Source organism: Coregonus lavaretus (assembly GCF_964263955.1).
Source record: "Coregonus lavaretus genome assembly, chromosome: 3".
NCBI lineage: Eukaryota > Metazoa > Chordata > Actinopteri > Salmoniformes > Salmonidae > Coregonus > Coregonus lavaretus.
This window is the reverse complement of record NC_139990.1, coordinates 27,476,046-27,497,891: the sequence shown is the minus strand read 5'-3', so window position 1 is coordinate 27,497,891 and position 21,846 is coordinate 27,476,046. Positions and strand designations below refer to the sequence as shown.

General features: G+C 44.1%; 1 protein-coding gene across 1 annotated transcript in view; it reads left to right on the top strand.

The window, feature by feature from the left end:
- macf1a (microtubule actin crosslinking factor 1a) overlaps positions 1-17,793 on the top strand; it is a gene marked incomplete at its 5' end in the record, with an annotated part of 244,075 nt that extends 226,282 nt beyond the window's left edge. Inside the window, 16 exons of the mRNA XM_084152246.1 lie at positions 273-467; positions 742-1,014; positions 1,158-1,346; positions 1,450-1,561; positions 1,820-1,980; positions 2,212-2,374; positions 2,524-2,678; positions 2,939-3,013; positions 4,475-4,492; positions 5,586-5,703; positions 6,382-6,444; positions 6,918-6,950; positions 8,319-8,530; positions 11,275-11,385; positions 15,396-15,507; positions 15,680-17,793. Coding sequence (XP_084008372.1) covers positions 273-467; positions 742-1,014; positions 1,158-1,346; positions 1,450-1,561; positions 1,820-1,980; positions 2,212-2,374; positions 2,524-2,678; positions 2,939-3,013; positions 4,475-4,492; positions 5,586-5,703; positions 6,382-6,444; positions 6,918-6,950; positions 8,319-8,530; positions 11,275-11,385; positions 15,396-15,507; positions 15,680-15,924 — 2,235 coding nt within the window. The 3' untranslated portion in view covers positions 15,925-17,793. The remainder of the gene's footprint in view (positions 1-272; positions 468-741; positions 1,015-1,157; positions 1,347-1,449; positions 1,562-1,819; positions 1,981-2,211; positions 2,375-2,523; positions 2,679-2,938; positions 3,014-4,474; positions 4,493-5,585; positions 5,704-6,381; positions 6,445-6,917; positions 6,951-8,318; positions 8,531-11,274; positions 11,386-15,395; positions 15,508-15,679) is intronic.
- Positions 17,794-21,846: the final 4,053 nt, after the last annotated feature.

Below are 21,846 nucleotides of genomic sequence, written 5' to 3'. Positions count from 1 at the left end.
ATGTAACAGCAAATGTTAGACTATTGGTTACCATCGGTTATGAAAAAATATTAAATAATCGACAAAAAAGCCTATACTTACATTTGCTCAGTACCTCATTGCCCAAGCAGCATTAAATGTGAATTCTTATTTATCAAACATCATGTTTGACCCATTTTTCCTATTGGGGACTAATTGAATATATATTCATTCATATTTCACCCCTGTGCCCTATGTTTAGGGTTAACACAATTTCCATGTTGTTTGACCACTGTTCGGTTATGTCTCCTCAGGCCTTCCAAAAGGAGTTGGGGAAGAGGACCACTAGTGTCCACGCCCTGAAGCGCTCAGCCAGAGAACTGATGGAGACGGGCCGCGACGACACCGCCTGGGTCAAAGTTCAACTGCAAGAGCTCAGCAACCGCTGGGACACAGTCTGTGCCCTGTCCGTCACCAAGCAGACCCGCCTCCAGCAGGCCCTCAAACAGGTCAGTTGGGAAGAAGCCGCCAAGTGGTTATGCCATCTTTATTGTTTTTATGTATTAATACAATACTTCAAAGATACAAAAAATCATAAATTTGATGATAATTTAATGTAAAGATACAGATAATTTCAGTTAATCTTCTTTTCCTTCATTAATGCTATCTGTGCAAGCACAGTACAGTGTATAAGACCTTAAACTTAGCAAAAGCTAGATAAAACTGAAAACCCTTTTCTCTATCCTTCTAATGATCCCTCCCTCTTTCATTCCTCTCTCTCAGGCGGAGGAGTTCCGCACGGCGGTGCAGCTGCTTCTGGAATGGCTGTCAGAGGCAGAGCAGACGCTGCGTTTCCGTGGGGTGCTGCCCGAGGAGGCGGAGACTCTGCAGACGCTGCTCCACACCCACCGGAACTTCATGGCCACGGTGGAGGAGAAGAGGACAGACGTGAACCAGGCAGCGGGCCAGGGCGAGGCCATCCTCACCGCGTGCCACGCCGACTGTATCACCACCATCAAACACTGGATTACCATCATCCGAGCCCGCTTCGAGGAGGTAGGTTGGCTGGAGAGGGAATGGGAGAGAGAGAGTGGGATGAATAGAGAGATAAGAGAGGGGGTAAAGATTTTAAAGCCCTGTTGGGCCAGATAGTCATTTCAAGTATTTCACCCATTAATTGGTGCATTTTGCTTCTATAGGTCCTCACATGGGCCAAACAGCACGAGCAGCGTCTGGAGACGGCTCTGACAGAGCTACTCAACAACGCCACTCTATTGGAGGAGTTGTTGTCATGGCTGCAGTGGGCGGAGACCACCCTAGTCCAGCGTGACGGAGAGACGCTTCCACAGGACATCCCTCAGCTCAAAACACTCATCACAGAACACCAGGTGGGAGGAGCCTACCTTTCTCAAACCCTCATTGGCTAAGTTGCTATTATAATTGTTATCACCCTTTCTGATTGGCTGTCTAATGTCAATCCATTGTTCCCAGGTGTTTATGGAGGAGATGACCCGGAAACAGCCTGACGTGGACAAAGTGACCAAGACTTACAAGAGGAAACCAGCAGAGCCCCCTAGCAGCCTAGCTGAGAGGAGAGGAGCTCGTACGTTACCTTATTTTACCTCACAGAGATGCATTTATATTATGTTAAACTAAATGCATATGTACCTAGAAATGCATAAGCGAAGATATACAGTGGGTGCCTGTCCCCCAAACATTCACAGTCCATCCTGACTGACTTCACTGAAGGAGAAAGACAATAGAAGTCACCTAAATATGATCAAACATTCCATCGAGTGTCATCAACATAAACCCATATAATGCACAGTAACCATGACACCTCTCCCTCCTCTCCCTACAGGTAAAAACCAGCAGCAACAACAGCATCAACAACAGGCGGCGATGCAGATCGCTGGGGGCAACCCCCGCCTGACCCAGCTATGCTCAAGGTGGCAGCAGGTGTGGCTGCTTGCCCTTGATCGCCAACGCAAGCTCAACGACGCCCTCGACAGGCTTGAAGAGGTACTTTATTGTAACAACTTGATATTCCCTATTCGGGCAGTAGCGGGCTTGGAGACCCGAGTTTGAGACCTGCATCACTGTCATGTTCGCTACATTGGTTTCAGAAGTGGGACGTCTGTATGTTTGCAGAGGGTGTCCTATATAGTGTCTTGTCAAAACAGACACAGGATTTCCTCAGTGTATTGCTCTTCCTCATTTATCTCACATTATCTTCATTGTCTTTGTCCCCAGCTGAAAGAGTTTGCCAACTTCGACTTTGACGTGTGGAGGAAGAAGTACATGCGCTGGATGAACCACAAGAAGTCGCGCGTCATGGACTTCTTCAGGCGAATCGACAAGGACCAGGACGGCAAGATCACTCGCCAGGAGTTCATCGACGGCATCCTGGCCTCAAGTATGCTCTTGAGAGCTAGCTAGACATCGTTAGCTCTGTTCTTTGCCCATAGCCTGCTCCAACTTAAACTCTAGTCAAGTCCAATATCTTTCTGATAAGTGCTATATCTTGGTCATCATCTTTTTCTAACTGTTTGTTGTGCTGTGCAGAGTTCCCCACCAGCAGGTTGGAGATGACGGCGGTGGCAGACATCTTTGACCAGGACGGAGACGGTTACATCGACTACTACGAGTTTGTGGCGGCGCTGCACCCTAACAAGGACGCCTACCGGCCCACCACCGACGCTGACAAGATAGAAGATGAGGTGAGGAAGACACACACACACACACACACATACCCACATATCATAAACAACACACACACACACATACCCACATATCATAAACGACACATACACACACACACAGATATACCCACATATCATAAACGACACACACACACACTTATTTTGAATAACAAAGCTGGACATTTGACTTGCCTAGTCCAATAGCAGCTCATGAATTGGAGGTTAATGGAGCCAGCCTTGTGACTTTGTCTCTCTTTCTCCCTTCTTTTTCTGTGCAGGTGACCAGACAGGTGGCACAGTGTAAATGTACCAAGAGGTTCCAGGTGGAGCAGATAGGAGAGAACAAGTACAGAGTAAGTCCTCCTCAGCCAGTGACTGGATACATTTACCAACAGTTAATAAACACATTATTATATATTCTGTCTGCATGTTATGAGTTAGTATTAGGTATGAGATATTGTATTTTTAAATGCAGATGGGCCAGAGCAATTACAAGGTGAGTTACACCTGAGTCTACAGTGCTGTGGACGTTAAAAAATATATAATCTTAAAAGCTTTTTTTGCTTGGACAGCTTCTACTTAGCTAAATACAGTTTTCAGATGCTACTTGATGGAGTGAATCTTGGTAATGTTAAGAATAATGTGTATTTTTGAAGTTGTTGCATTTGCAGTCATGGTGGGTCTAGGGCTGCGTCTGAAATGGCACCCTAGTCCTTATATTGTGCACTACTTTTGACCATAGTTCACTACCTTTGACCAGGGCCCTGAACAGAAGTAGTGCACTATATAGAGAATAGGTTGTCATTTCAGACACAGCCTAGTTTTTGTTAACTGATGCTGGCTGTGTGTCACTACTTCTTTGAGCACCAATAACTGCTGTTGTTGAACTAACGAATGACATCACTCCATTTCTCACGTATTTAAATGTTAGCCAATAGCAGTAGCACTCATCTGTATCCATGGAAATGCCGGCTTTGTAAGCAAGCTTCAATAAGCTTTGCCATATACTCATTAAAGAAGGTGGTCACATATTATTGATAATTACTAAGAAATCCGCGGGCCAAAAAAGAGCGTCTCACAGGCCGCATTATGCACCCCGAAGCTCTTCAACATATCATATCTCTGGATACATATCTCTGATCACAGCACTATGGGATTGATATGCTGTGTGTGCTTCCCACCAACAAACTAATATAACCATAATATAACATAAATATAATTTATAAACCATAACATTTATCACAGCTTCAGGATTAGCAACTACTACCATCGCTGTTTTTTTTGTGAACTACATCATCATTATCCATGGGTTAATGATATCCAGTGTCTGGCCAAAGACACTGAACTATAAACTAACTGCACCGAGCTTGGGTCACGTTGTCACGTGACATCACACCATTCTGTCTGTCTGACTCTCTTCTTGTGTGTTTGTCTGTCTGGCTTCACCCTTCACTGACTTATCCATCTTGCTGTGTCTTCGAGTGGCAGTTTAGTGGCACTTTAACCACACTATTACAGATCGGAAATAAGATCATCCATAGTATCCACATTATTCAAATTCCACTGCATCCTTTTGCTTTTGCAGTCAAATTTAAGGTTGGTTTTAATGGCAAGAAGACGAGTCAATTAACTACAAAATGAATTGTAAAATGTCTTACATGGAGTAAGCTACAGTTTTATTTCTCTATCCAAATTAGGTCTTATCCAATGCCAGGTTTAGTCTTCATTATTTGTGTCTGTACATGTTATATCATTCTTTCTCTTTTTCTTTCTCTTTGTTTATTCCTCCTCCACGTCTGCTGGATTTATTGTAGTTCTTCCTTGGAAACCAGGTAAAGTTGACTCGAGTGTTTGGTCCTTTGAAATCTGCTTCCTGGATCTCCACCAATGCAGTGGCCTCAATTCTATGCCACAAAAAATGTTGCCATGGTGACAATGCATTTCATGTTTGACCGGAAATGACATAACACCATTAAATATAGCACTACACTGTTGGTGCGAATTATGGAAGTGGGTTTCATAGGCCATTGAGGTTGTTCTCTTGGTGTGATTTTGCACATTTTTAAGACTTTTATTTTGAGAATGACATCAATTTGGCAGACTGGAATGGGTTAGAATGATAAGGGTTATAATGGTAACAAGGGGTTACCCTATCTGATTAGCTTTGGACTGGGGCAAATGGAAAAATTATGCTGTTCTGAGAGTAATTCAAAATTAACATTGGTCCCTTATCTGTTTGTGCTGTCTTGCCAACTCTATGGTCATTGTCACAATGACCATAAATCCCCAAAGAGTTGACAAGACAGCACAAACAGACACAGGCTAATCAAAGATAGCTCTGACGTGGTATTGCTTCATAGAGTTCTGCTTGCTGGGTGATGGAGCAGTTTACCATAGTAACTCTCTGAAGTGTAAATGTAATTCTGCATGAAACAAAGCTGACTATAAGGTAGAATGAAATATTTTAGAGATTGCCATGGGAACTAATATTTTGTTTTAGTTTATTGGGTAAGCTGGGCTTTTGACAAATAGGTGATTTAGTAGTATCATTAGTGCATGGGTGTTGTAGTATAATTTGCATGGAGTGGAGTGTACTTTTGCTCAGATTGGTATGGGTTGCTGTGTATAATGGCTTTGGATTCTTAAAATCTCATGTCAATAATCGTTGTACTCACTGAATTCCTCTCTGTTTCTCCCTCTGTCCATTTCCTCTCCTCTCTGTTTCTCCCTCTGTCCATTTCCTCTCCTCTCTGTTTCTCCCTCTGTCCATTTCCTCTCCTCTCTGTTTCTCCCTCTGTCCATTTCCTCTCCTCTCTGTTTCTCCCTCTGTCCATTTCCTCTCCTCTCTGTTTCTCCCTCTGTCCATTTCCTCTCCTCTCTGTTTCTCCCTCTGTCCATTTCCTCTCCTCTCTGTTGCTGTGTTAGTTTGGTGACTCTCAGCAGTTGCGGTTGGTGCGTATCCTGCGCAGTACGGTCATGGTGCGGGTCGGAGGGGGCTGGATGGCCCTGGACGAGTTCCTGGTCAAGAACGATCCCTGCAGAGGTGTGTGGGGTTTATTTATGCACAGACACACACACACACACACTGAGTACACATACAAATACAGAATGTACGTACACACATACTCACATACACACACAGTTACAGAGTACAAAATGCAAGGCACTGGTTACACTGCGATGGACAAAAGGTAAATATATGGTACTATGGTCCACTGTTTAAACTAGACATAGTCGGACATATACATATAACCTTTCAGGTTTACTGTTTTCAGAGTTCTCTCTGTCTACAGTCTGCTCTGAGGAGCACACCAGACAATCTCTCTCTCTCTCTTTCTCTCTCTCTCCATCATCCCTTCTTTCTCTTCATCCCATTCTATGATAGTTATTTAAGCCAGTGGGCTTGAATCATCTCCATCTCTATCCATCTCTCTCTCTCTCTCTCTCTCTCTCTCTCTCTCTTATGTTTCGTATTTCTCTGTTGGTATCCCTTCTTTTTTCAGCTCTTCATTCAACTCTCCCTTTCTCATTCCTTTTTTCCAGCTTTGTTTTCTGTATATGCATGGCCTTTCTTTTCTCTCTCTTACTCTTTTTCTCCTGCTACTCAGTCATTCTTTCGAAGTAGTATTGCATGGTGCATGATCCTCAGTTCTCTTCCTCCCTTACCGTTCCTTTTGCCCCCTCCCTTCTTCCCTCTCTCTCCTTTTCTCTCTCCTTCCAGTGCAACATCCTGGACTTAAGATCCTTCGCTCCAACTCCAGTAGCACCATTTCATCTCGTATAGGTTGGGTTTCTCTCTCGCTCTCTTTCTCTTTTTTTCTCCCTCCGCCTCTTTTTTGTTCCCTCTCTCACTCCCTCTTGGTTGTTTTTTGGTTTGGCCTTTTTGCTGTGCTTTGCTGACTGTGACACTGAACTAACGTTCCTGCCCTTTCTGGCTACATGCTAATGCTAGCGCGAGGGGATCCATATCACAGGTTATAGGGCCAAGTCATTGACCTGTGTCTTTCTTTTGTTTTGAAGTTGTTTTAGCCACTTGTCACTTTGGTCCCTGATGTGTCCACCTCCACAATCCTTCAATCTTGGGGACTTTACCTGTATTTTTACTCCTTTGCCACTGTCTTCTGTGTTGAAGTGAGAGAGAGAAAGTGTGTGTACGCGAGAGAGACGCTAAGCAGAAGGAATGTGTGTGTTTTGTCTATGTATTTCCACCTCACCGTGAGCATGCCACTATTTCACGTTGTCTCTTGTGTCTCTCAGTGACGGTCACTCCTGGCTATTTCTGCTGCAGAGGTACCTACATTCCCTCTCTCTTCCATTGCTCCGTTGTCCAGCTCTCCATCTTTCTCACTCTGTCCATCCATCCAGCTCTAAATTTCTCATTCTAACTGCTCTGTCCATGTGCTTGTATCTATGTGTGGGCGTATGTATGTGTATACATGTCTAAGTCTTGTCCGTGTGCCAGTCCGCATCATGCTTCCCACTCAAAAAAGGATTGGCCAGCCCTGGTCTTGGTGGTAATGGTTGCCATGTGGATCCAAAATGGCGGCACAGATTGAAGGGCGAGTCCCATTTAAAAACAGAGACCGTCTAAGACCTGGGTGTGGCCAGCCTGGGTTTCTATTAGCACTTGAAGCGGCTCTTTAAATGTAATGGCGGGTGGGGACTGAATTAGAGGGTGCACCTGGCTCGCTGGGGGATGTAATTGCAGGGCGCGCACCCATGTATTATTGACTGGCCTTGCTGCTGTTGCTAGTGGATGACTATGAGGGGGTGTGTCCTGTCCTGGGTATATCTACTGACCACGGCTCCAGTGCCCTGCTGCTAATGCTAGCTGCAGCCCTCTCATCCCTCTTTCTTTCTCTCTCTCTTTCTTAGTCCCTTTCCTCCCTCTCTTTCCCTCCCTCTTTCTCACTGTGGCTGGCTTTTCTGGGCTTAAGTGTTGTGTGCTGGGGCTGCTGAACTATCTTGTCTAAGAATGCTTCTATGAATGTCTATGGGAGGGGAGTCCCCCATGGTACTGTATTGGGGCTCCCCCAAAGCATAACCAGGCATGCCCCACATAAACGCGCCAAACGCACTGTTTACGAATTAGGGAAAGAATAAAGGAGTCAACAGAGCGACTCCCTCGCAGTGAGAGAAGAGAGGCTGTGCTTTGGTTTACAGACAGACCTCTGTGTTCTAACTATATAACCAGATATATAACAGTTGTTCTAATAGTGTGGCTATAACAAATACAAATGTATTATCAAAGTCCATACTTCCAATTGCTAAACATTTTTCACTAATAGTTTGGATATACTGACCTCTAACCTCTGTGTGAGGATGCCTTGCTGCCTTCCTCTAACCTCTGCACCATCACAAACACTACACACCCACTCCCTCTTCCCCTTAAAGGTAGCCCAGCCAGAAGTGCACTTCACTGACTCTGATTCCCAACCCTCCCCTCCCCGTACTCTATTCAGCACTGACTCAACCATACAGTGCACTGACTCTGAGAGCAGTGACTCGCCGGGGAAGCACTGACTCTGCCTCGCACTGCTCGCTGCCTCGATATGTACTGCATCCATAGTAACGATAACTATACGTGACTCGTTGTTTTGTCTCCCTCTTTCTTTCTTTCGCTCTCGTTCTCCTTCTTCCCTTCTTCCCTCACTCCAGCCCGAGGCCGTACCAACCTGGAGCTGCGTGAGAAGTTCATCCTACCGGAGGGGGCTTCCCAGGGCCTGGCGGCCTTCCGCTCCCGGGGCCGGCGCTCCAAACCCGGCTCCCGCACGGCCTCGCCCACCCGTTCCTCCTCCTCGGCCTCGCACAGCGCACATAGCTGCGCCTCCCTGCCCTCCGCTCCTGCCACCCCCACGGCCTCCTCTAGAGTAAGTGCCCTCGAAACCCATTCTTCCCCATAGAAATACAATTACTAGAACGGGAAAAGCTCCTCAGACCATGACAACTTGACAGAACCGGTGTACTCATCATGGGTAGACTCAATATGGTATTTATGGGAGCTAGGTGATAGAGCTATATCGCCCTTAAAGGGACATTTCCCTGCTTCTCTTCACGTCATATGTTGGTTACCATGTTAGTTATAGTAGAACTCTTGTCACAAAGATCGGTAGTGTCTTTAATATAGGCTGAGCAATCACACAAGCTACTTTAATCGCTGTGGAAAAGGAAAGTGAACATGGTGTCTCTCTTTAAGTGTTCCTAATGGAAACAAAGATTAAAATGGAAACTGCAAGTGTACACTATACATATGCATAACAATACTACAATACATGTTCACAAACTGCAGTCAGTCATTGTCACATGTCAGTCATGTCAGAGTTTTAAAAAAAAGTTGTTTTGTATTTTACCCCCTTTTTCTCCCCAATTTCGGGATATCCAATTGCGATCCAATTTATGATCTTGTCTCATCGCGGCCAAACCCTTTTTCATGAGCATGGCCTTATTTCTATTACAGCATATTGGATGACTGTCATTCATATTTCATTCACAAAGTTCAATGTAACAGCAATAGGTTTAAGCTACTACATGATACACTCAAATTTTCCCTATACCCATCATGAGGTTTCTACAACCTAGCCTATGAATGAAAGTTTACAACATAGGTGCACACAGGTCGAGATAAATATTTGAGGTGACAGACAGTGACACATTCAATACTGCCTTGCATACTCTTGCCTGCATCTAGCTGATCTAGGGTGTAATCATTAGTCCAACAGTTGCAAATGAGAGTTTCTATTGGACAAATGCAGGTATGTTTATCCCGTTTCATTCCGTTTGCTTCCGTTTAAGAAACGTTTTTTAACAGAATCGGCGGAATGAATACACCCCTGATCACACTTAAACACAGTTCACTTTCATAGTAGCCACGTTGTATTCCTTCTCACATCTATGCGCTCTTCTCCTTTCATCTTTTCCCTTCGCTTATGGACTTCAATGCACAACACATCAACTGTATGTGACCAGGCGAAAAAACTTTTCCAAACCATATCATAACCACTACACACAGTTTACATCGTTGTCACTATATTAGCTAAAGTAACATCATAGTCAACATAGCTAATAGAACTAACGCGTTTGTAAACCCACTACAATCATGCAGTAACATTACAGTGTACAATCAGTGAGCAGTTTAGCACTTACACCGGCGGGCCCCGGTGCCAATAAATGAGTAAAACCAAAAGCTTACCTTGACTTGGAAGAGTTCCAGTGTTGTGTTGGATAGTCATAGCCAGCTAGCTAACATTAGCATCCCTCTGTTTGAGCAGGGTGTTTGAGTAGGCTAAACTAGCTAGCTGCATTTGCAAATGACATCTCTCTCTAGCTCTCTTCATTTTGGAAGAAATTAAATTGTTCAAAACTGTTCAACTATTGTCTTGCTCTCTCTTTGAGTCAACTACTCACCACATTTTATGCACTGCAGTGCTAGTTAGATGTAGCTTATGCTTTCAGTACTAGATTAATTCTCTGATCCTTTGATTGGGTGGACAACATGTCAGTTCATGCTGCAAGAGCTCTGATAGGTTGGAGGACTTCCTCCGGAAGTTGTCATAATTACTGTGTAAGTCTATGGAAGGGGGTGAGAACCATGAGCCTCCTAGGTTTGGTATTGAAGTCAATGTACCCAGAGGAGGATGGAAGCTAGCTGTCCTCCGGCTTCACCATGGTGCTACCCTACGGAGTTCTGTTAAGGCTACTGTAGACCTTTATTGCCAAACAGTGTATTTTAATCAATTATTTTGTGACGTGAATATATTTAGTATAGTTTTATCTAAAAAGGATATGTTTTTTAATGTTTTACCATTTTTATGAAATTTCACTGAGGAGGATGGCCCTCCCCTTCCTCCTCTGAGGAGCCTCCACTGCTCAGTTCGGATGAAACACACCTCTCCGGCCTTTCTCACGTATACCACTGCATCCTAAACACTAGACAATTATGTTTCGTATAACGTAGTGTAGCACCACTGGTCGTATATTCAATCAGTCAGTTACTGTAGCCTAGGTCAAAATAGAAAAGTATATGGTCATCGCAAGTATACTTTCATCACTATCTAGTGTGGCAGTCCAACCAAGGTGCATGAAATGAGGAAAAACTGAGTCTAAAGAAGATATTCAGCCAGTCTTGGAGGACAAAGCATGAAGCCATATTACCCAGAATACCCATAATTATCTGTATTGTTGTCACTGATCATTAGTTGTGTAGTCTGTTTATTGTGTGATTTTTGTATCGTGTATGTGTCTTTTGTCAGTCTGTGTTGAAATGGTTGTTTTTCTGTTTCTACATGTCAACAACAATCACCACGTCCTTAACTGTGAGATTTTTATTTGTTGTTCTGTTCTTTATTTTTGTCTTTCTTTTGTCTCCTAAATCCCTCCAATCCACCCCCTGCTAACCTCGCTTGAAAAATGTTTTTCGTTCTGTGTTTTTAAATCATTCCACTGTCGCACCAAAAACACTGCGCTACACTACCTGCCTCCCCTCATACCCCTTCCTCCCTTCCTGCCTTCCCCTATTTTCCTTTGCTCTACTTTCCTGCTTCTCTCCTTGCTTCTCCTCCTTTTTTATTCTCCTTGGCTGCCTCCCTACCTCCCTCCTTCCCTTTGCTGATCCCAGTCCTCAAACTCGCGTGGCTATGCCAAGCCCTGGCTGGCACACAGTAAAACTCCAACGCCTACCAAGTGCCAGTCCTGCCCAGACCACGGCCACACCACCCATGGGCATGAGGTAACACACAGACCCCCCCCCCCCAACCTCCCGCCACCCCTCCCAAGCCCCAGCGAACTAATAACGCACTAACTCACACACACTTATCACTCACTTACGGGTGGCTATAGACACTGCACAATGGGACCATGAAGACATAGGAGACGTGATATAAAAATTCAGCTTTAAGACTGAATATATTTGCATCATATCTTGTTTCACTGTTTTTGCTCAATATTCAGTTTAACATTATTATGTGCATTGTCACAATATTTTTGCACCCCGGCAAGAAGTGACTGGTGGTAGGTCAATAGAAAGAGATTCAAAGTGATGTTCTCTTAAAGAGGAAGTAGTGAGAAATTGTATCATTATTAGCTATCTCCATATACGTTGTGTTGAACTGGTAGTTCTAGGGATTTAGTTTGGTAGTCTTGGTCATTTTTTAAGTGATGTGTCTGCTGTATTATGCTACTATGGGGATGATGCTTAAAAGTAGGACCAGCTCCTTTAGTTAAAGGTAGATGCAGCAATATGACATCATCATACACAACAGGGCAACATCCTGGCTACAAACATCAACAACAATGAAATTCTAATTCACTATTGACTTCCCAATGTCAGCATGCCTCAAGACTCAAATTGGGAAGAGCCAAAAGTGACAGCCTTTTCAGATTTGTACTCTGTTTGGTGGATTTATTTTTATTTTATTTTTTATTTCACCTTTATTTAACCAGGTAAGCCAGTTGAGAACAAGTTCTCATTTCCAACTGCGACCTGGCCAAGATAAAGCAAAGCAGTGCGATAAAAACAACAACACAGAGTGGCGCAGTGGTCTAATGCACTGCATCGCAGTGCTAACCGTGCCACTAGAGATCCTGGTTCGAATCCAGGCTCTGTCGCAGCCGGCCGCGACCGGGAGACTCATGGGCGGCGCACAATTGGCCCAGCGTCGTCCAGGGTAGGGGAGGGAATGGCCGGCAGGGATGTAGCTCAGTTGATACAGCATGGCGTTTGCAACGCCAGGGTTGTGGGTTTGATTCCCACGGGGGGCCAGTATAAAAAAATATGTATTCACTAACTGTAAGTCGCTCTGGATAAGAGCGTCTGCTAAATGACTTAAATGTAAATGTAAATGTACATATGGGGTCCAAAAAACATAAGGTCATAAAATACAACAGAAAATATATATACAGTGTGTGCAAATGTAGCAAGTTATGGAGGTAAGGCAATAAATAGGCTATAGTGCAAAATAATTACAATTAGTATTAACACTGGAATGCTAGATGTGCAAGAGATTATGTGCAAATAGAGATACTGGGGTGCAAAAGAGCAAAATAAATAACAATATAGGGATGAGGTAGTTGGGTGGGCTAATTTCAGATGGGCTGTGTACATGTGCAGTGATCGGTAAGGTGCTCTGACAACTGATGCTTAAAGTTAGTGAGGGAGATAAGAGTCTCCAGCTTCAGAGATTTTTGCAATTCGTTCCAGTCATTGGCAGCAGAGAACTGGAAGGAATGGCGGCCAAAGGAGGTGTTGGCTTTGGGAATGACCAGTGAGATATACCTGCTGGAGCGCAGACTACGGGTGGGTGCTGCTATGGTGACCAATGAGCTAAGATAAGGCGGGGATTTGCCTAGCAGTGATTTATAGATGGCCTGGAGCCAGTGGGTTTGACGACGAACATGTAGTGAGGACCAGCCAACAAGAGCGTACAGGTCACAGTGGTGGGTAGTGTATGGGGCTTTGGAGACAAAACGGATGGCACTGTGATAGACTACATCCAATTTGCTGAGTAGAGTGTTGGAGGCTATTTTGTAAATGACATCGCCGAAGTCAAGGATCGGTAGGATAGTCAGTTTTACGAGGGAGGAAGTCGTCCCGCTGTGTATGATGATGTCATATTGTGGTGTCTACCTTTTAAAGGCCCAGTGCAGTCAAACATTTGATTTGATATATATATACATACCAGTCAAAAGTTTGGACACACCTACTCATTCAAGGGTTTTTCTTTAACTTTACTATTTTTTACATTGTAGAATAATAGTGAAGACATCAAAACGATGAAATAACACATTTGGAACCATGTAGTAACCAAAAAAGAGGTTAGAATATATATTTAATATTTGAGATTCTTCAAATAGCCACCCTTTGCCTTGATGATAGCTTTGCACACTCTTGGCATTCTCTCAACCAGCTTCATGAGGACGTCACCTGGAATGCATTTCAATTAACAGGTGTGCCTTCTTAAAAGTTAACTTGTGGAATTTCTTTCCTCCTTAATGCGTTTGAGCCAATCAGTAGTATTGTGACAAGGTAGGGGGGGTATACAGAAGATAGCCCTATTTGGTAAAGACCAAGTCCATATTATGGCAAGAACAGCTCAAATAAGCAAAGAGAAACGACAGTCCATCATTACTTTAAGACATGAAGGTCAGTCAATACGGCAACATTCAAGAACTTTGAAAGTTTCTTCAAGTGCAGTCGCAAAAACTATCAAGCGCTATGATGAAACTGGCTCTCATGAGGACCGCCACAGGAATGGAAGACCCAGGGTTACCGCTGCTGCAGAGGATAAGTTCATTAGAGTTACCAGCCTCAGAAATTGCAGCCCAAAGAAATGCTTCACAGAGTTCAGGGAACAGACACATCTCAACATCAACTGTTCAGAGGGGACTGTGTGACTTAGGCCTTCATGGTCGAATTGCTGCAAAGAAAACACTACTAAAGGACACCAATAAGAAGAAGAAACCTGCTTGGGCAAAGAAACACGAGCAATGGACATTAGACCGGTGGAAATGTGTCCTTTGGCAATACGCCATCCCATTTGGTTTGGGCTTAGTGGGACTATCATTAGCTTTTCAACAGGACAATGACCCAACACACCTCCAGGCTGTGTAAGGGCTATTTGACCAAGAAGGAGAGTGATGGAGTTTGGGATGAGTTGGACGGTAGAGTGAAGGAAAAGCAGCCAACAAGTGCTCAGCATATGTGGGAACTCCTTCAAGACTGTTGGAAAATAGTGAAATTAACTTTTAACAAGGCACACCTGTTAATTGAAATGCATTCCAGGTGACTAACTTATGAAGCTGGTTGAGAGAATGCCAAGAGTGTGCAAAGCTGTCATCAAGGCGAAGGGTGGCTACTTTGAAGAATCTCAAATATTAAATATATTTTGATTTGTTTAACACTTTTTGGGTTACTACATGAGTCCATATGTGTTGTTTCATAGTTTTGATGTCTTCACTGTTATTCTACAATGTAGAAAATAGTGCAAATAAAGAAAAACCCTTGAATGAGTAGGTGTGTCCAAACTTTTGACTGGTACTGTGTGTGTGTATGTATGTGTGTGTGTATATATATATATATATATATATATATATATATATATATATATATATATATATATTCACACTATGTGGTCGGAAAACTTTTAAATTGTGAAAGTGATGATAATACCCTTTTAGTGTAAGATTGCCTGAAATTTCAGCCTGTTTTGGTGGGAGGGAGTTTTGGCTTTCCATAGTGACATCTCCATGCAGTAAATGAGTTAATAGACCAATAAGAAAGAGTTTCAAACCTCTGCCAATAACAGCTAATTTTCAGTTTTCCCTCCTCACTCAAACCACTCCTAGCAAAATTCTTGCTTAAGAAAATGCTCTTTGCTAAGAAGCTATTTTTGTTTCTTTTAGACCATGTTAATTGAAAACAATCACATTAAGGTACTTCATTGTTACCCAGAAATGATTTGATATTGATATAAAAACAGCTGCATTGAACTTTTAATGCAGTGTTTCTTAATCCTGGTCCTGGGCACCCAAAGGGTCAGTTTTGTTTTTGCCATAGCGCTACACAGCTGATTCAAATGATCAACTCATCATCTTTGATGATTTGAACAGGTGTGTATTGCTGAGGCAAAAACAAAAATGTGCACCCCTTTGGGTCCCCAGGACCAGGATTAAAAAGCATTGCTTTAATGTATTCAGTAGCACAGTTTGCCACTGTCTGACATTCCCTGTGTCTGTCTATAGGGGGCAGCGTCGGGGTCCAAGCTGAAGAGGCCCACCTTGCACTCCAGCCGAGGGTCTCTGACTGGAGAGAATGGAGGAGCTACACCCACTTCTACTAAACCTGGACGCAACGGTAAGAACAAAGTCCTGATTTTTCATACCAGTTTTGATTCCTATTTTCAGTCCTCTATTTTTGTTATCTTGGAACATGTGATTCCCATAATTAAAATGAGACTAAACATCATTATTTTCTCTATTCTTCACTTTCTATCCCTCATCACCTACCCTTACCCTCCTCCTCTCAGACCCCAGGCGTACCCCATCGGGGGCCAGTGGTGCTGCCAGCCGGGCGGGCAGCAGAGCAGGCAGCAGGGCCAGCAGCAGGCGGGGTAGCGACGCTTCGGACGCCTCAGAGCTCCTGGAGACGCACTCGGCCTGCTCAGACACCTCAGACACCCCCCGGCGACCAGGAGCGGCCAAGCCCTCCAAGATCCCTACCATCTCCAAGAAGGCCCCCAGCCCCAAGACACCCTCTTCTGGGAAGAAATAGTGAAGGAAACGTCAAAAAGACGTCATAAAAACGTCACACATCCAACTACAGAGACGTCAACATAAATACGTCATAAGGCTGGTTTGACTCCAAAGGCTCCCCCAGACCCCCAAACACCAGCCAGGATGAAATGGAGAGGAAGATGTCCAGACTATAAAATGAGATCAAGTAGAACGGACCGTCTCCCATTCAAAGAGACTCTCTATAGTGGACAGACTACTGGCGGCCATATTGGGTGTCACATTTGATCCAAACGTCCATCCATAGGGCTTGCATGGGATTCATGCACCAAGACTACTGTACGGCGGGCAGGTAGAGAGGGGGATAGATAAGGGAAGAAATCTCTTTCTCTCTTTCCCTCCCTCGTACACACACTCAAATACACTAACTGGGGGCGTCGAGGCCCGGGTTTGTGCACTTAGACAGGGGTGAAATGGAACAGAACTTTCCCCTTTAAAACCCAGGTCCCAGTTTTCCTTCCAGTCTCCTGTGCGCTCTCTCTCGTAACGGGATTGTGCCAACCAACCAACATGATGCTGCCTTATTTGTGTTGTACATTTCTGTCGTTACTTTTACCTAATCTGAGTTCTACAGAGCGTTAAGTAGGGCCTTGTAACTACTTTGTGTATGTACACACTGACAAACAACTGAAATACACACACACACACACACACATTGAGGGGAGAGATGAAATCACTCAGAACTTGCTAGAGAATGGCATTCAGAAGAACTGGATTGTGGGTGTTGTGGAAATTGTTTCTCACCATGAGTTAAACAGAAAATATCCAATGACTGCCATCTTGTTTTTTCCTTTCCTGGACTGGGAAGTGAAGAGGAATGACACTTCAGCATGTCTGTGGGTCGGGAACAACCAGACTAGCGTGGACTTATGTTCAGTGTGTGGGTGGCCCCACTCGGACCACTTCCTGCACTGAGCTGACTGCCTAAACCTCATGCCTAGGAGACTGTGGAAGTGGTGGGAAACACACATATACACTGCGATGTCCTCACAAACCACTGCAACAATCAAACTGTGTTTGAAGGTGTGTATGAGAGTGTGTGTTTGATGGAATGGAGGGTTTGTCACATTGTCCTATAGTCTGAAACTACTGTGTTTCTGAGAAAAAAGCACTAAAATTGAAAGAGTACTTCTTGGTGGGACCCCACTAACAGCAAAAACGTGACAAAATGTATAACAATGAAGTGGCTTGTAAGGACACGTACAATTTAAACTACGCTTATTCCAGATTAGAGATTGAAGACCAGCGCACACTGACAGTCTGTATCGCTGTAATTCCGCTTCGCCCCTCTCCCCTCCATTGCCGCTGGAAACCCCAGAGCGGCAAACACAAATGTTTGTATACGCGTGTCGTCGTCACGTGATACAGAAATCAGAGGTTTCTACTTCTTCATAACATTACTCAACTAGGAAGCTGACTGATAACCCATGGCAGCCTTTTTTGCTAATGACTACAACTCCCAGATCATGACCAAAGGGGGTTGCCCTTATTGTGTTGATAAGAAACTGAGAGAACCCCCAGTATCCCGCCTTATAGGCGTTTGAATTGTCATGTCTTTGATGGCTGCAAATGTCCTCCCCTGTATCTTGACGTGAGAGCTGAAGTATATGAAAACCTAATGACCGCAAATTACATCTTAAGGTGATTTTTATTTATTTATTGTCTCTTTGGGGGTGGGGATCTGGGCGCAGCAGAGGAATTCACCTTTTGATGCTGTGTTATTCACAGTGTGATGAAGAGAAAATATGGAGGGGGGGGTTGTTAGAAGTCAATTGTGTATAATAAAAATATAAGATTATAAACCTTTTTTGTTCTCTTTTTGTATTAAAAATATGCTTGCAGTAAACCATTTTTTGTGTCATTGTGGATTGATTTTAATTTCATTTGGGGGGAAATTGTGTATGTGTCCGTGTCTCCATGCCTGTGTGCGGGTGAGCCTACGTGTCTGGGAGAGAGTCTGTAGACCACAGACTCTGCACACTGGAAATGGCTTGGTAATTAGGGTTGGGGTACAATTAGCATCTCCAGAGATAAGGACACGCCCTGTAGTAGGATCTTCAAGAGAGGAAGTGAGGTCTCTCTGTGGTCATGGATGGGTGTGTTTCTCTTCCGCTTTTTATTCTACAGTATATTGTGAGAAATGTAGCTGAGGTCTGTCTCATTCTCTGCTTCCACAGTAGCTAAATATATGACTTGGTTTGTATGTGTTAGAGGAGGAGATGGAGCTATTACGTCATTTTCGTTAGAGAGAGAGAAAATGAAAATCACCTTGGTTTATTTGGCGGATGGGGTTTGGTCTTTACAGTCTTCCCTGTGCAGCTGTGTGTCGGTGTTTACATGGAACTATCCAAACCCACTCACATCCTCTCCCATCTATTCTCACGTCTGTCCTCACCACCTATAATTACTCCGACGACAGACGGACGGACTCACTATCATTCTCTCAACCTTCCCTCTCCATCCTTCATTCCTCTCTCCGGCCCTAAACTCCCTCAACACTGGAGAAAGAAAAACAAAAATACCACAGAAAATACTCATTCCTGGCACTTCTGACTCCCTGGTCTTAGAAAAGATGGCGGTCATTTTGGTTTGGTCTGTCAGTATTTTTGCCATTCAAAGTGCCTGCAAGTCCCAGGTGCTTTGAAGTCAAACATACACAAACACAAACTGGAATTGAACTGACCCTCACCACTATATTTGAGTCTGTGTCATTTCTCCCCTCAAATCCCTTGCTAGCACACACACTCACTCACACGCACAGTATTGCAGTCAAACTGGAAGGAGGTAAAGACAACTCGCAATCTGTTTAAGAGGAAATTAAAACCTGTAAAATACAGAAAACAACATTTTATAAGGTACATGTTTTGACAGTACACCTAAAGCTACAGCAGTCTCCATTCATGCTGTTAGTACTGGGTTTAAAGATACGGTAGGATTGCTAATCTGTGTTGTTCTGTGAGGTTTTGGCAGGCCATTGACTCCTTGTGGTTCCCCAGGATTCCAAACCACAGCTAAAACACACAGCTGTGTCTATATACACTGCTCAAAAAAATAAAGGGAACACTTAAACAACACAATGTAACTCCAAGTCAATCACACTTCTGTGAAATCAAACTGTCCACTTAGGAAGCAACACTGATTGACAATAAATGTCACATGCTGTTGTGCAAATGGAATAGACAACAAGTGGAAATTATAGGCAATTAGCAAGACACCCCCAATAAAGGACTGGTTTTGCAGGTGGTGACCACAGACCACTTCTCAGTTCCTACGCTTCCTGGCTGATGTTTTGGTCACTTTTGAATGCTGGCGGTGCTTTCACTCTAGTGGTAGCATGAGACGGACCCACACAAGTGGCTCAGGTAGTGCAGCTCATCCAGGATGGCACATCAATGCGAGCTGTGGCAAGAAGGTTTGCTGTGTCTGTCAGTGTAGTGTCCAGAGCATGGAGGCGCTACCAGGAGACAGGCCAGTACATCAGGAGACGTGGAGGAGGCCGTAGGGCAACAACCCAGCAGCAGGACTGCTACCTCCGCCTTTGTGCAAGGAGGAGCAGGAGGAGCACTGCCAGAGCCCTGCAAAATGACCTCCAGCAGGCCGCAAATGTGCATGTGTTTGCTCAAACGGTCAGAAACAGACTCCATGAGGGTGGTATGAGGGCCCGACGTCCACAGGTGGGGGTTGTGCTTACAGCCCAACACCGTGCAGGACGTTTGGCATTTGCCAGAGAACACCAAGATTGGCAAATTCGCCACTGGCGCCCTGTGCTCTTCACAGATGAAAGCAGGTTCACACTGAGCACATGTGACAGACGTGACAGAGTCTGGAGACGCCGTGGAGAACGTTCTGCTGCCTGCAACATCCTCCAGCATGACCGGTTTGGCGGTGGGTCAGTCATGGTGTGGGGTGGCATTTCTTTGGGGGGCCGCACAGCCCTCCATGTGCTCGCCAGAGGTAGCCTGACTGCCATTAGGTACCGAGATCAGATCCTCAGACCCCTTGTGAGACCAAATGCCGGTGCGGTTGGCCCTGGGTTCCTCCTAATGCAAGACAATGCTAGACCTCATGTGGCTGGAGTGTGTCAGCAGTTCCTGCAAGAGGAAGGCATTGATGCTATGGACTGGCCCGCCCGTTCCCCAGACCTGAATCCAATTGAGCACATCTGGGACATCATGTCTCGCTCCATCCACCAACACCACGTTGCACCACAGACTGTCCAGGAGTTGGTCTGGGAGGAGATCCCTCAGGAGACCATCCGCCACCTCATCAGGAGCATGCCCAGGCGTTGTAGGGAGGTCATACAGACACTTGGAGGCCACACACACTACTGAGCCTCATTTTGACTTGTTTTAAGGACATTACATCAAAGTTGGATCAGCCTGTAGTGTGGTTTTCCACTTTAATTTTGAGGGTGACTCCAAATCCAGACCTCCATGGGTTGATAAATTTGATTTCCATTGATAATTTTTGTGTGATTTTGTTGTCAGCACATTCAATTATGTAAAGAAAAAAGTATTTAATAAGATTATTTCATTCATTCAGATCTAGGATGTGTTATTTTAGTGTTCCCTTTATTTTTTTGAGCAGTGTATATGTGTCTATATATTTTTTTTTTCTTAATCTCAAAATAAATAAATATATTCAGTGTATATATTTTTCACCAAACTGACAGATATTTTCCCATGAAAGGAAGCCTCATGAGGATGAAAAGATAAAAGGGAGGGAGGGAGATTTTAAAAAGCCCAAAGGGAGGGATAGGGAAGAGCGTTGGTAGAGGATGTGGGGAGAGGGAGGAGGCTGTATAGGACACTCCCTCTTGGTAATGGACAACTCAACCAGTGTTGAAGCGCCCTTACATGAGGTAAACTCTCAGAGGACACACCACAGTACGCTGACAAACATACCGGCATTGTTCTCCACAACAGGTATTTTGGGGGAATCCAAAAGAATAGTACAATAGCAAGGAATAAAAGACTAATCTCATAGAAAATACTCAATGCACCAAGGATTTTAAGTAGAAGCTGCACAAAGGTTGAGGAAGACATCTGGAATAATCTGAAGTTAAAGACGCAAGTGGACGTAACAAACAAACAAAGGATCTTTAATGGATAAAAAGTACCCCAGAATTGTGGATTAAAGAATTATAGATCAAGAGGTGGACTACAGATTATTTTCCCACTGAGAATTTGACTCCTTGTTCCTTGCGTGGGATCAGGTTGTTGCTTGCCAGCCAACATTGAGGCGCGACAAGTGTGGTGTTTTTTTCTCATCCTTCTGAAGACCGATTAGACTGAAAACAGGTCTGATTATTTGGTTCTCTCAAATTTCATTGACTACCAATCTTGGTAGCACCTGCCCTTTAACTTAACCACATTCAACCTCCTTCAAATGTACTTATTCAAAGGGAGAGATTTTGAAGACGTTTGTTTTCATCAAAACAGTTGTAATTAAACCCTTGCTTTCCTTTTATTTTCTGTGTGTATGGCATGAGCAGAGTCGTGTAGAAGTGTCAGGTAGAAGAGAAAAGGCAAGCAGTGGCTGGGGGATTAAAGTAGTAGAGGAAGGGAGGAGACGAGAGATAAACAGAGGGAATTAAAGGAGTAAACATCTCTTAGTGTCTACTGTTGATCTAAACACATCTCATCACAAATCACAGAGGCGCAGTTGTTAGTGACAGACCTGTGATACGTGTAAGACAAACAGTTTGGCATACACAGACAGACGGGACATGCAAATTGTCTGAGACATACAGTAACAGTCCTCTGTGGCGTGTGTACGTGCACTTTGGGTGTGCGTTGCAGAATATTATTTGCTCTCTTGTGGACTGAAGAACATAGAAAAATCAACCAAAGACTTGTAGATTAGAAATAGAGAGAATAGAAAAGCACCCGGGTAGAGCTTC